This window comes from Seriola lalandi, unplaced genomic scaffold (assembly GCF_002814215.2).
Source record: "Seriola lalandi dorsalis isolate HSWRI2012SDOR001 ecotype SW California unplaced genomic scaffold, Sedor1 jcf7180002054466, whole genome shotgun sequence".
NCBI classification, from domain to species: Eukaryota; Metazoa; Chordata; class Actinopteri; order Carangiformes; family Carangidae; genus Seriola; species Seriola lalandi.
The window spans coordinates 1-13,738 of record NW_019525019.1 but is presented as its reverse complement, the minus strand read 5'-3'; the positions used below and the strand labels follow the sequence as shown (position 1 = coordinate 13,738).

The 13,738-nt window shown below is 37.5% G+C and overlaps 2 protein-coding genes across 2 annotated transcripts in view; one reads left to right on the top strand and one right to left on the bottom strand.

The window, feature by feature from the left end:
* Positions 1–3,643, top strand: part of cdc6 (cell division cycle 6 homolog (S. cerevisiae)) — a 5,679-nt gene extending 2,036 nt beyond the window's left edge. Inside the window, exons 3-9 of the mRNA XM_087175395.1 lie at positions 214–333; positions 1,116–1,255; positions 1,369–1,469; positions 1,752–1,819; positions 1,971–2,149; positions 2,269–2,409; positions 3,268–3,643. Coding sequence (XP_087031521.1) covers positions 214–333; positions 1,116–1,255; positions 1,369–1,469; positions 1,752–1,819; positions 1,971–2,149; positions 2,269–2,409; positions 3,268–3,360 — 842 coding nt within the window. The 3' untranslated portion in view covers positions 3,361–3,643. The remainder of the gene's footprint in view (positions 1–213; positions 334–1,115; positions 1,256–1,368; positions 1,470–1,751; positions 1,820–1,970; positions 2,150–2,268; positions 2,410–3,267) is intronic.
* Positions 3,644–4,846: 1,203 nt separating this feature from the next.
* LOC111658791 (uncharacterized) lies at positions 4,847–10,439 on the bottom strand (the record flags this gene model as incomplete). The annotated part of the gene is made up of 2 exons (XM_023411452.2): positions 4,847–8,426; positions 10,029–10,439. Coding segments are annotated over 2 exons (591 nt in total), but the record flags the coding sequence as incomplete, so codon positions are not given.
* Between the last annotated feature and the right edge of the window lie 3,299 nt (positions 10,440–13,738).

Below are 13,738 nucleotides of genomic sequence, written 5' to 3'. Positions count from 1 at the left end.
CCGCTGTGTGAGTGAACCCAACAGGGGGGGGGGGGGTCAGTTAACAGGTGTGTTAGAAGTGAAGGGGTCTGTGTTTCACCTTACATGTAATTCTTACATGTATGATGATCAATGACTTATACATTTAGAATTTCAAACATTTGCTGGTTCAGGCTTCAACATTTGGTCCAGTAAAGAGTTTGGGTTCATCAGATATCGACTGACTCCATCTTTGTTTCGTCCTCAGGCTTCTTGTCCTGGACGAGATGGACCAGCTGGACAGTAAAGCTCAGGACGTCCTCTACACCATCTTCGAATGGCCGTACCTGCCCCAGTCCCGCCTCTGCCTCGTCGGTAAGAGCTCCGTCCTCCAGATGTTGTCTCTGCTCACAGCTGGAAAACTGAGCCTGTGTCTCTCTTTATTATTATTATTATTATTATTATTTATTATCATTATCTTTGCTCCGTACTGGAGGTTGAATAAGAAAAACAGCAGAAAGAAATATTTATAATATGAGACAGAGGCTGTTACATAACACACAAACATGCTGCTCTTATTCATCCATGTTCATCATGGCCTTCATCAACAAAGGGTTTTTATTTACCCCTCCAATACTACAAAGCATCAGGGTGGGGCGATGGATGATGACATCAGGAGGTCGTCTGTGCTACTGAACTATAAATATATTCTATTACTCAGAACACACAGGGTTACTGAGCTCGTTAGCGACGCAGAGTAGAAACCATCAGCTGAGCGTCGCTGCAGGAGGTTAAAACAACAAACGTCACTAATTAATGTTCATTCGGCCTGTAACTCGACGTCAGGACTAAATTAAACTCAGCTGTTCGTTCAGTCAAAGATAGTTTGTGAGGGAAGAAGCTCCACTCTGTAACATCCCTGTTTCTTTAGTTTTGACAAATCCAACAGAGTGAGACGTCTTCTTTCACATCACATCACAACTGAACTTTTATATCAATGATTTAAGCTCAAACTTTATATTTTACATGATGTATCATAAGAAATGAGACAGATTAACGTGTCAGTGATTTTAAATGCTTCTTTGATTTTTCTTATTTTAAATTTTTTTTGATAACAATCATAAACACTGTTGTGACCTCGCTGTGTATTTGTGCAGGTATTGCCAACGCTCTGGATCTGACGGACCGGATCCTGCCCCGGCTGCAGGCTCGGCCTCACTGCCGCCCCCTGCTGTTACACTTCCCTCCCTACAGCCGACAGGAGCTCACCGCCATCGTCCAGGACAGACTCGCTCAGGTAAACACAACGCCGTCAGAGAGGGAGATGAACACGGCGAATAAGATAAAACGACGTGTGTGTGTGAGACTCTGATGGTTTTGTATTAATTTGTGATCCGTGTTCCTCCTCAGGCGTCGGCCGACGGGATCCTCGACGCCTCGGCCGTTCAGTTCTGTGCCAGAAAAGTGTCGGCGGTGTCGGGAGACGCCAGGAAGGCTCTGGACATCTGCAGGTAAATATTTCACAAAGCAGCTCCATGTTGTTTCTGCTGGTTAAAACATCAGCTCCTGCTTTTCTCTCTGAACACGAGACGTCTCTCAGTTTTAAAGCTTTTATAATCAAACATCCAGATTAGATTCAGTTTGATTTGTCTGGAGCATCTTAATGAGACGTTAATTTCTCACAGTATTTTATAATGATCTTACAGACACAGAGATCTGAAACATGAATTACCTCCATAGATCTGATCAGACCACATCGTGTTAAACAGGTGGATTTTGTTTTTGTTTTCCAGGAGAGCGGTGGAGATTGTGGAGTCGGACGAGAGAAAGAAAGCGACCGATTCAAAAGCTGAAACTAAAGGTGAGAAAATCTTGACAGATTAATCGCTGAGTTGTGAGTCTCTTAGAGCTGCATCAGCGCGATCGTCCTGCTGATGTTAGTCATTTACAGATTATGTTTAAGTGTAAACAGCTGATTGATTGACGCGCTTCTTGTCCTCGGGTTGTTTCAGCGTCTCGGGTCAGCCTCCCTCAGGTTGCGCGGGTTCTGTCGGAGGTGTACGGCGACCGGATGGCGGCTCAGAGCGGCGGCTCGGAGGGAGAGAGTTTCCCCCTGCAGCAGAAGCTGCTTGTCTGCTGCCTCCTGCTGCTCATTCGCAACGGAAAGAGCAAAGAGATCGTCCTCGGGAAGGTGAGACTCCGAACTGCCGACATTCACGACTAAGTCCAATTAAACAGCTTTGATCCACTGCAAAGTGAATCTAAAGATCTGTTATTAACTGTAAATAAACTTTGTCTGTTTTGCTTCAGCTGCACGAGGTGTACAGCCGCCTGTGCGCTCAGCGACAGGTGTCGGGCGTCGGTCAGGGCGAGTGTCTGTCGCTCTGCGGTCTGCTGGAGAGTCGAGGGATCTTCGCTCTGAAGAAAGCCAAAGAGGCTCGACTCACCAAGGTACAGCACCGTCTCCACATCAAACCAGACTCTACTGAGACTCTACTGTTGAGTAGAAACTCAAAGAGGACCAGGATTTAAAGTTGGTGTCAGCCACGATCAGAGCTGATTCTCTCTGTGACGACAGGAGCTTCAGTGATTCTTATCTCTTTAGCAGAGGAAACACTGGAGCTTCCCTTAGGAGAGGAGAAATGCTGTCCCACAATTCCTTGCTGCAGCAACATTTAAAGCGACGCATCGTTATAAAAGTAGAAACAACTGAACAGCTGTTTTATGTTTGTGATGGAAATCCTTGTCTGATCGACTGAAGCCCAAATATATAGATATAAATTAATTCTCTTTAAATCCAGTCAGGAGTCGTCATGAAGCAGATTGAACTTCTAGTTAACGATATCATCATCACAAAATACTATAATTATAAATAAATGTCATTTCACCAAAACCCCTTCTCTTGTGTAAAAACCTTAAATGTTTAAAAATGTCAAAAGCACAGACGAGCGGAAACTCTGCTTATATCTGAATATAATTTATTGTGATCTTTCTCAGTTCCTTATTTTTATTATTATTATTATTATTATTATTATTATCATTATTTTAATGGCTCAGCTTCATCTACTTGTGTGTTCCCTTCATGTCGTCCTGTTTCAACATTTCAGAGTATTTATCGTCTTAGTGTGTAAATGAAATTAGGAAGAAAGAAAGAAGCTCAGGCTTCAGTCGAAGTCAAAACAAACCTCGACAGAAAACGTCATGAGGTCGAAGGTGAAGGAGTCGGTCCGACTGAGATCTTTAGTTCAGGGTTTTGTTCTGTTTTTTTCTGCCTGGAAACCAAACGTTTGTTTTCATCTGGTCCTGCAGGTGTTTCTGAAGATCGAGGAGAAAGACGTTGAGAACGCCCTGAAGGATCGGACTCTGCTGGGCAGCATCCTGGCTGCAGGACTCCCGTCCTGACCACCTGTTTATTCTTTTACACTTTTAAGTTGAATGAACCAAGATTGTTTTTCACTGGTTTGTTTTTTTTTATTCTCATTTTTGCTGGGAATTTGTACATTTCTCTGAAAGTATTTACTACATTTTTTTATTTTTCTTCAGCTGGTGTTGACGCTCAGTTTTGGGCTGTTTTTTGAAAAATGTTGAACTCGCATCAGTTATGAAATGACAGCTGCTGTTTCAGTTGAGATTTGAAACGTTTCCATTTTTATGTTGTAAATAAACAGATGTACAGACGTTTTAATCGGCTCTCCTCGTTGTTTCTGCCTCAGGTCTTTCTCCAAGCAGAGGAGAATTTACTGTCCATCAACATAACTTTATTACTTGGCTCCTCCTCCCTTACTCACAGTATCGTCACACCTGTGGAAGGACAGGTATGAACACAATATGGTGACCACGGCCTGTTTTTTATCAAACTGCTAAAGGTACGATTTTTGAAATTAAGGTGAAAACAAAGATAAAAACTATTTATCAAACTTCTTGTGGCATAAAAAGTCTTAAGAGTAAAGTAGGATAATTAAGAAAAGGACTAAACCTTTTCTTCAAGTGTATTTTTAGTTTTTTAGCACTTTGACTCTTTGATAGTGACGGAGGAGAGGAAGAGGAGGTGTGTGACATCCCAGAATTTAACAGGAGCATTATGGTTGTCGACAATCTAAGCTGTTCTTTTGAAACTGCTCAGATGTGTCGTCTCTTGAGGATCAGCAGGTCTGTGGACTGACGCCGTCCACCTGAGCAGCCGCTCTGATTGGATTAAAGGGTTAACAGCCGAGGACGAGCTGCAGCAGGAGCTATGAGGCATTTCCAATACACACACTCGTGACACTTAGACGACTGTAGTCAAGACAACACAGCTGGTGTGAACCCCTGAACGCACAGTCACATTTTACACGATGAGTTTCTATCCCAGTCGACAGATTCCAGAACCCGCTGTGTTTAAATTTAATCATATGTAAGATTTTGCCAAAATGTAATTCATACATTTAAAAGGGAGCTATTTGTATGTTTTGCTAATGCTACACAGGTAGCGTTAGCATTAAACAGCTATTTATTTTCCAGTCTTAGCAAGAGCTCCAGCCATCATGTTTACAAGACAAAAGGTTCTAACGTCCTCTGAGTAGCTACTTCTTCAGGGCAGACTGAATGCTTCAGTGACTCGGTATCGGAAAGTGACGAGACAGGCTAGCGAGTTAGCATGCTAACATCAAGAAAAGAAGTGATAGAAACAGAAGCAAAACAAAGGGTTGATTTCCACCTCTGGGGAAAACTCTTGGCGAGAAACTGAATAAATTTTGATGCTGAACTCAGGTTTCTTTGACTGCTAATGCTAACGCTAGCTACATAGCCATAGCAAAACTTACAAATAGCTCCTTTAAATACATGGTAAAAATCTGAAGTCAACTTATGTGATTTTTGCACCTCAACAAGCCAGTACAACACAAATATAAACTATTCAAATACGATTTTATTCAAATATGATTTATTCACAGCAACACTTTAAAGTGGATGAAAATATATATTGTGCATGTTTTCAAATACAAATACAGTGACCAAAAATGTAAACATCATCGGACGTAAGGTATGGATAAATATTCAGATGTATAATACATATTTTATTTAATCTTCTGCCAGTAAAACACACTAGGAAATAACTCAAAGCTTTAGTAAAGATACAGCAAGAAAAACACTTTCTCCAACACAAACTCTTTATATGTTATAGCTTATATTTAGTGTTTGTTTTTAGCTTAAATAATTCCTCAACAGTAGTTCAAATACTTTCCTGTGATTGTCTGATTGTTCCGACTCTTAGAAATCACAGAAACATCCAGATGTTCAGTCTGAGACAACATGCGTCTGATTGATCAGATGCTTTGGGTCCATTTTAGAAAGAAAAATTAAAATTATTTTTTTAATTTCATGTCTTGATTTGTCCAGATGGAAAAAAGAGCAGTTAAACATGAAGTCGGGTTCAAACAACAGGAGTTTTTGAAGGTTTATGTGAATATTTTTATACCTTAAGCTTCCATTTGTTGATATTTTGTCTCTGTGTGTTTATTATTGTATTATTATATAGTAACAGTGCCGTGTTGTTTCAGACTGGACAAACTTCACAAATGACCTGATGTCAGTAACTAACTCGTGACCGTGAATCGTGGAAATCAAAAGTAATAAACAAATATAAATAAGCAGTTTTACACATTCAGCGTGAGGAGGTTGAGTCGGTGTGAGATCGAAGAAACATTCCTGGTGAATTCATATGTATTGAGTTTCAAAAGTTTACTCAGAAAATGTACATGTTAAATACAATAAATCGTGATCATTAGCCCTCGGTGTGAGTCACTGGACGCGACAAATGACATCACCATGTATTTACAATCTTTAGTTACATCAACAAACGACCGACTGAACTCAAAACTCTGTTGTTGAAAAACGTTTCTTCACTACGACATTTAATATTTCACTTTTCTTCACATTCGGTTCGATTGGATGGAAACAGATAAAAGTTTAAAATCTAAACGTCCACCATCGACACACAGAGCTGCTTCAAATACAAGGAGGTCACACGTGTTTAAATTTATACTTTTTCTTATTTAGTTCCATCCCTGGGTTTAAACAGTAAATGTAAAGTCCAGGTTTTTCTGCAGGTAAATGTGATAACTCTTTATTTTAGGGTCTAGAATCAATTTATTCTCTGTGAACAACTATGAACATTTGGAGCAGTTATAGATGTAGCTCATTATTTATTTACTGTATTACTTATTAATAAATAATATTTTGTGCTTGATTGATTAATCTATTGATTAATCTATTAATCAATCAATAATTTATCATTGTATGCATTTTTTTTAAAGTTAACGTCCAATATTTGAAGCTTTTCTTTGTCACACATGAACGTGAACTGATTCATGTTATTGGGCTTTACGCTGCGGAAAATCCTGGATTCTGAGTTTCTAATAAAACAAATAAGTTTCAGCGATATGTTGCATTTTTTTATAAATGTCACAAACGCATTATTTAAACCCTCTGTAAAACTAATTCAGAAACTATTTAATTTGCATAATAACCCCAAAAAGCTGAATTAGGAGAATTAAGTCATTGTTGTTTAACACTGCAGTAACGGAAAAGCACCATGTTTATAATGAATGGAAACGAGAAGCTGCTGCTAAACAGCCACAATACGTCAAAACCTGAATTTATGCCAAACAAACTCTGAGATATCAATGTTTAACAGTCCACTGATTTGAACTCAGTGCATTTAATTTATTAAAACTGAGATGATTATAAAGCTAGCACATCTTAAATATAGTTTTACTCTGAAAATACCTTAAATACTAATTTTATCAAATAAATTGCGTGTTTCTATATTTCTGATAAACCATCCAGCGCTAGTGTCTTTAAATTCCAAAATACTCAGATATCAAAAATATTCCGGTTTGGTCCGTTCTGCCGCCTCTGAGTTAAACTCTGAGTCAAACACTGAGTCAAACACTGAGTCAAACACTGAGTCAAACTCTGAGTCAAACACTGAGTTAAACACTGAGTCAAACACTGAGTCAAACACTGAGTTAAACACTGAGTCAAACACTGAGTTAAACACTGAGTCAAACACTGAGTCAAACACTGAGTTAAACTCTGAGTCAAACTCTGAGTCAAACACTGAGTTAAACTCTGAGTTAAACTCTGAGTTAAACACTGAGTTAAACTCTGAGTCAAACACTGAGTCAAACACTGAGTCAAACACTGAGTTAAACTCTGAGTTAAACTCTGAGTCAAACACTGAGTCAAACTCTGAGTTAAACTCTGAGTTAAACACTGAGTTAAACACTGAGTCAAACACTGAGTCAAACACTGAGTTAAACACTGAGTTAAACACAGCTGCCTTCATGAGAGACAATGATAAACAGATAAATTAAAGCACAGCAGTGTGTGTGAGACTTTCATGCTCTGAAATTAAATACATTCGAAACGTGATGTGGGTGTCATATTCTGTTTTTTATATAAAAGCTTAGAAAGAGTTAATTCTCTGATGTTTGGTCATTGTCAAATCACAGAACCAGAGAAAACTTTTCAGTCCATCACATGTGATCCGTGCTATAAAGTGAAGAAGTGGGCAGGGTTATATTTTAACATTAGTCACTTTTTTTATTCACATATTTTACTGTAATTATGTTCTAAATTGTATTTTATTTTAGGGCATTTGAAACTCTCAGAGAGGCGACTACATGTCCCAGAGTGCACTGAGGCAAGAAACAGCCAATCATATGCTTAGAATGGCCGTTATTTTACTTAGTTGAAGGTTAATAATTTCAGGAATTGAATTTTGAAAACAGCTTAAAAACAGTCGTTTGTTCTCAAGAGAAAACTGGATTTCTCAGATATTAAAAAAAAAAAAACTAGAAATATTAATATTGGCCTGAAAAAAGTTTTCTATCAGACTTTAGTTCTGAGTGAGCTTTTTCCATAGAAACAGCTGCTGAGCCTTGTGGGTAATGTAGTATTTATCAATTGAACTCACCAAACTAAAGGGAAGTGAATATATATGTATATCTGATGACCATGACCCTGTTTCATCCTCTGTTCCTGTTTTGCACAATATTGATGTTAATTTGAATTTTATTTTGTGCAAAGTTAATTTCTACATAAAGAGCTTTGCCCACTTCCTGACTTTACTTTTCTCTGTTGTCTCGCCGTCCTTACAGGAGACAAGACAGCGAGCAGCGTGTCAGTGTGATGGACTGAAACGAGACAACATGGTTCTCTGTTTGTCAAACGAACTCAGCCGCCGTCTGATCCCCGCTCTCCGATAAGGAAACGTGATTTTCAGGGGTCGTGGGTGGATCCTGTGTCTACCTCAGCCGGGCGGAGAAGCAGCGCATGTACTCCGTCATCCAGCGGTCTTCCACCACCATCAGCTGAGACCGTCTTATCTTCTCCAGGTCGGCCGAGCGAGCCCGCCGCCGGTCCGGGTTGGAGCTCCGTTTGTCGGACTCCCGCCGGGTCTGAACGCAGGCGTCGGACGTGTGGCTCTGAGAGGAGAAACCAGAGAGAGAGGAGTCGTTTCCGAAAAGCACACCGGTGTTTTATTATTAATGTTTGCAGAGTGTTTGGTGACACGGCTTCACTTCTCTGGTGTCCCGTGAACAAGGTCTCTGAAGGACTCAGCGTCCTGACTTTTAAATTCTACATCCTAGACCCCTAGCTGCTCTTTTTAAATTAAATTTTAAATTATAAGGCTATAGTAAAGTATAAGGCTGAAGAATAATATTGTATAAAATATAAAATATATCAGGAACAAAGACAATACTTGTAGAAATACTATTCATTTTACTTTTTCCACCGTTTTCATATAATTCAAAGTCCTATAAAGCCCTGAAATGTTTTGTGGCCTCATTTTTCTACTGTCAGATATCAAATTAAGGCAAAAAAATGTCAAATGTTTATTAAATATCTCCTTAAAATATCTTTTTACTCCCGGACTGTCACCTGTCAGGGCATCACAGATGATTATCTTCCCTCTTCAAAAGCTTTACTCTTCCAGCACCGACTGCCTTTTAGCTCATTTTCTCATAAATGAAAACCGTCTTTTACAAATTCAAATGTCTCGCCCTTTCCACAGCTACACAACAGCTGACTGTCAGTTTTTAGATCTCCCTTCCCTCCAGTCATTTGTTAATTTGGTTCACTATGAAAGTCACCTTTCATCGAGAGACTGAGCTCAGTAATCCATGATCATTTTTCAATTACATAATTATATCACAGGAACTATTTAGTAAATATCCTCTGACATCTGATAAGATTGAAAAGCTCTGTGAAATGACAGATAATGTTAATCTTGTTGTTTTATTAAAATACTTTTTTTTTTTTTTTGTTTTTACACAAGACTCTGGAACATCTGTGAATGTCCCAACAAAAAGGAGTTTTCAAAACAGTCCGAGCTTGTGACTTCAAGACCTCATAAACATGACGTAGCTTTAAAAATGTAACAAATTATTCACTTGATTTGCTTTTTTATTGATCCGCAAACAGGAGTCTAAACAAACTGGTCCTCAGCGATCCTGCCTGAAGGAACGTGGAGAAATGATTTCTGATCTGGACTTGTCCTTCTATCCAGTCTTTTACAACAATTATCTCAAAAAACCCAGAGTTTTAATATCAAGAAAACATTCACATCCCTCTATTTCGGACATATTCCTGATGGACTAAGCAAAGATGATCCCTATCTCCTCAATAATATGTTGTCAGACATCTTTCTTCTCCTAGAACAGAGGACTGACCCCAGACAACTGGGAGAAAAACACTGTAAAAATGTTGTGTTTATTAAGCCAATGAGACAGAGGATTTATAAGTGTTGTATGTAACGTAATATTTCTTTCTAAATTAGGCAAATTTTCCTTGACTTATTGATCATCCCATGACCTCATATTTGTTTGTTCCCCTTTTCTTTCTTTCCTGTTTGTTATATGTTATGAAAAATGTTCATAAATATCTCCTGCATCCACCACACTGACTCCGAGAACCGACTGTTAGTTTCATCTGTGAGTGGTCGTAATGTTGACTCACAGTGACCATGTTAAATTTTCCCTCAGTGTCTGTTTCAAGCTTTTAGAAACACCCTGTCTTAAACTCACATCATTGGGCGTCCTCCTGACCTCCGTCTGTCTCTCGGTCCAGTCCAGCCGGCTGGACGGTCTCCGGTTCTCCTTCTCCTTCTCCTTGGTGCTGATTGGTGGTTGGCTCTTTGCTCTCTGCTGTTTGCGGACGACAGCTGGTTTGTCATCATGGGAACTGTCTGGGTGTCCCGGCTCAGAGTGAGGGGTGCGGCGACGGTGTCGCCTTCTCGGTACCGGGTTCACCGGCTCCCCGTCAGAAGAAGTCGTGTCGGCCGGCCCGTTGTCTGTCGCTGTGTGATCTGAATGTCCGCTGATGTTTGGAGCCGCCGCCACAGAACCTCCGCTCGCTTCATTCACACCGTTCTCTACAACATAGTGAAAATATCCATTAACATCTCCCACAGTCTGTTTGTCCAACAGTCCAAAACACTAAGATACATATGACAGAGAGAAGCATCAAGTCGTCATATTCCAGAGCTGTAAATAGAGAAAAGACTGATGGTATGACGATTATTAAAATGTTGCAGATTGTGCATTTTCCATTAATTAATCAGTCAACTAATTGCTTCAACTCCAGTTTTGACCAGCTCTTAGATCTATGCCGTGTTAGCTGACGTATTAACACTAGGGCCCAAGGGCATAGGTTTGCATATGGAACATTTGAGTTCTTGTTCACACAATATTTGGAGTGACGTCATATTAGATTATTACAATGTGCCCTCCAAGAGGCTACGTCTCCAAGGCAACTGGTTTAAGCATGCTAGCATTTGATTGGCTGAAAGGGCGAGGGCTATCTGAAGGCTCACGTCATGTGAGAATGTGACAGTGGTACCTAACATCAGCAGAAAAATATCAACTGATGTTATTTAACCATGTTAGCTAGTGTTAACAAGCAAGCTAAACCCGGCTTCTGTCATCTGTAGGCTAGCAGTCAGGTTGCTAGCAGGAGTAAAGATAAAATGGTGAATATATCAAAGTATGAGTTTCATTTCTGTCACTTCAAAATGTCACCATGAATACTATGACTTTCTATGCCTTACTACACTATGATGTTTTAATGCATTACTATATTATAGTTTATTTATGGTGTAGCAGTGGTTAGAACGATCACCTCACAGCAAGAAGGTTCTGGGTTAAGGCCTTGTTAAGCTTTACTATAATATGTCCTTTTTTTTTTTTTTTTTTACTTTTTATGCCTCACAATACTATGATGTTTTATGACTGACTATATGTCTTTATGACTTACTATACTATCACATTTTTATGACTTTTTGTGACTTACAATACTATGTCGTTTTTATGAATTTTTATGACTTACTACACTATGTTGTTGTTTTTTTTTTTATTTTTATGCCTTACTGTACTATGTTGTTTTGTTTTGTTTTTTTTTATACCATACTATGACTTTGTATGCCCTACTATACTATGATGTTTTTATGCCTTACTATACTTTGATATTTTTATACCTTACAATGATGTTTTTATGCCTTACTATGCTTTGATGTTTTTATGCCCTACTATGCTATGACTTCCCGGGCCTGTGGCCTTTCTATGTGCTGACATGTTTTGAGGTTATTGTATTTTGTTTAAATGGGTATGTTTTTGGTATGGGTATCAGCCACTATTTAAGTCTCCCCTATGTTTCAGTCAGTAAGATCAGTTTGTGCAGAACCTTTTTAAACCTCACTATACTATGATGTTTTTAAGCCTTACTATACTATGATATTTTCATGACTTATTATATTATCATGCTTTTATTCTATGATGTTTTTCTGACTTTTTATGCCTTACTATCCTATGATGTTTTTATGACCTTTTATGCCTTACTATCCTATGATGTTTTTATGACCTTTTATGCCTTGCTATACTATGATGTTTTTATGCCTTACTATACTATCATTTTTTTATGCCTTACTATTCTATCATGTTTTTATTCCGTTCTAAGCTATGACTTGCCGGACCTGGGGCCTTTCAATGTGCTGACATGTTTTGAGGTTATTGTATTTTGTTTAAATGGGTATGTTTTAGTCTATCCCCTTGTGTGTCTGAAAGGCCTGATCAACCACTGTTTATGTCTCCTGTGTTTCAATCAGTAAGATCAGTTTGTGCTGTTGAATTCATCTCTGTAATTACTTGAGTTTAGTTCTGTTGAACTAACCTTTCTTGTGGGCCCAGAATTATAACTGAAGTATTTTTGTAAATAAAATAATGAACATTAACTTCCAAAGATCTGTGTCTCTCTGGTCTTTCTGCTTGATCCCTGACACCATGCCTTTTTTTGCCTTACTATATTGTGACTTTTTATGCCTTACTATACTATGACTTTTTATGCCTTACTATACTATGACATTTTTCTGACTTTTTATGCCTTACTATACTATGACTTTTTATGCCTTACTATACTATGACTTTTTATTGACTTTTTATGCCTTAATATATTATGACTTTTTTTGACTTTTTATGCCTTACTATACTATGACGTTTTATGCCTTACTATACTATGACGTTTTTATGACTTTTTATGCCTTACTATACTGTGACTTTTTGTGCCTTACTATACTGTGACTTTTTATGCCTTACTATACTATTTCGTTTTTATGACTTTTTGTGCCTTATTATACTATAACTTTTGATGCCTTACTATACTATGACTTTTTATTGACTTTTTATGCCTTACTATACTACGACTTTTTATACCTTACTATACTATGATGTTTTTATGACTTTTTATGCCTTACTATACTAGGACTTTTTTTTTACTTTTTATGCCTTACTATACTGTCGTTTTTATGCCTTACTATAGAATGACTTTTTTTTGTTTTTTTATGCCTTACTATACTATGACTTTTTTTTTTACTTTTTATGGCTTACTATACTGTGACGTTTTTATGACTTTTTATGCCTTACTATACTGTGACGTTTTTATGACTTTTTATGCCTTACTATACTGTGACGTTTTTATTACTTTTTATGCCTTACTATACTATGACTTTTTATGCCTTACTATACAATGACGTTTTTTTGACTTTTTATGCCTTACTATATTATGACTTTTTATGCTTTACTTTATGCCTTACTATACTATGACTTTTTATGCCTTACTATACAATGACGTTTTTTTGACTTTTTATGCCTTACTATACTATGACTTTTTATTGACTTTTTATGCCTTAATATATTATGACTTTTTTTGACTTTTTATGCCTTACTATACTATGACTTTTTATGCCTTATTATACTATGATTTTTTTTGACTTTTTATGCCTTACTATACTATGACTTTTTATTGACTTTTTATGCCTTAATATATTATGACTTTTTTTGACTTTTTATGCCTTACTATACTATGACTTTTTATTGACTTTTTATGCCTTAATATATTATGACTTTTTTTGACTTTTTATGCCTTAATATATTATGACTTTTTTTGACTTTTTATGCCTATGACTTTTTATGCATTACTATACGATGAAGTTTTTTTTACTTTTTATGCCTTCCTATACTATGACTTTTTATGTCTTACTATACTATGACGTTTTTATGACTTTTTATGCCTTACTATACAATGATGTTTTTCTGACTTTTTATGCCTAACTATATTATGACTTTTTATGCCTTACTATAATATGACTTTTTATGCATTACTATACGATGACGTTTTTATGACTTTTTATGCCTTAATATACTGTTACTTTTTTTAGACTTTTTATGCCTTACTATACTATGAC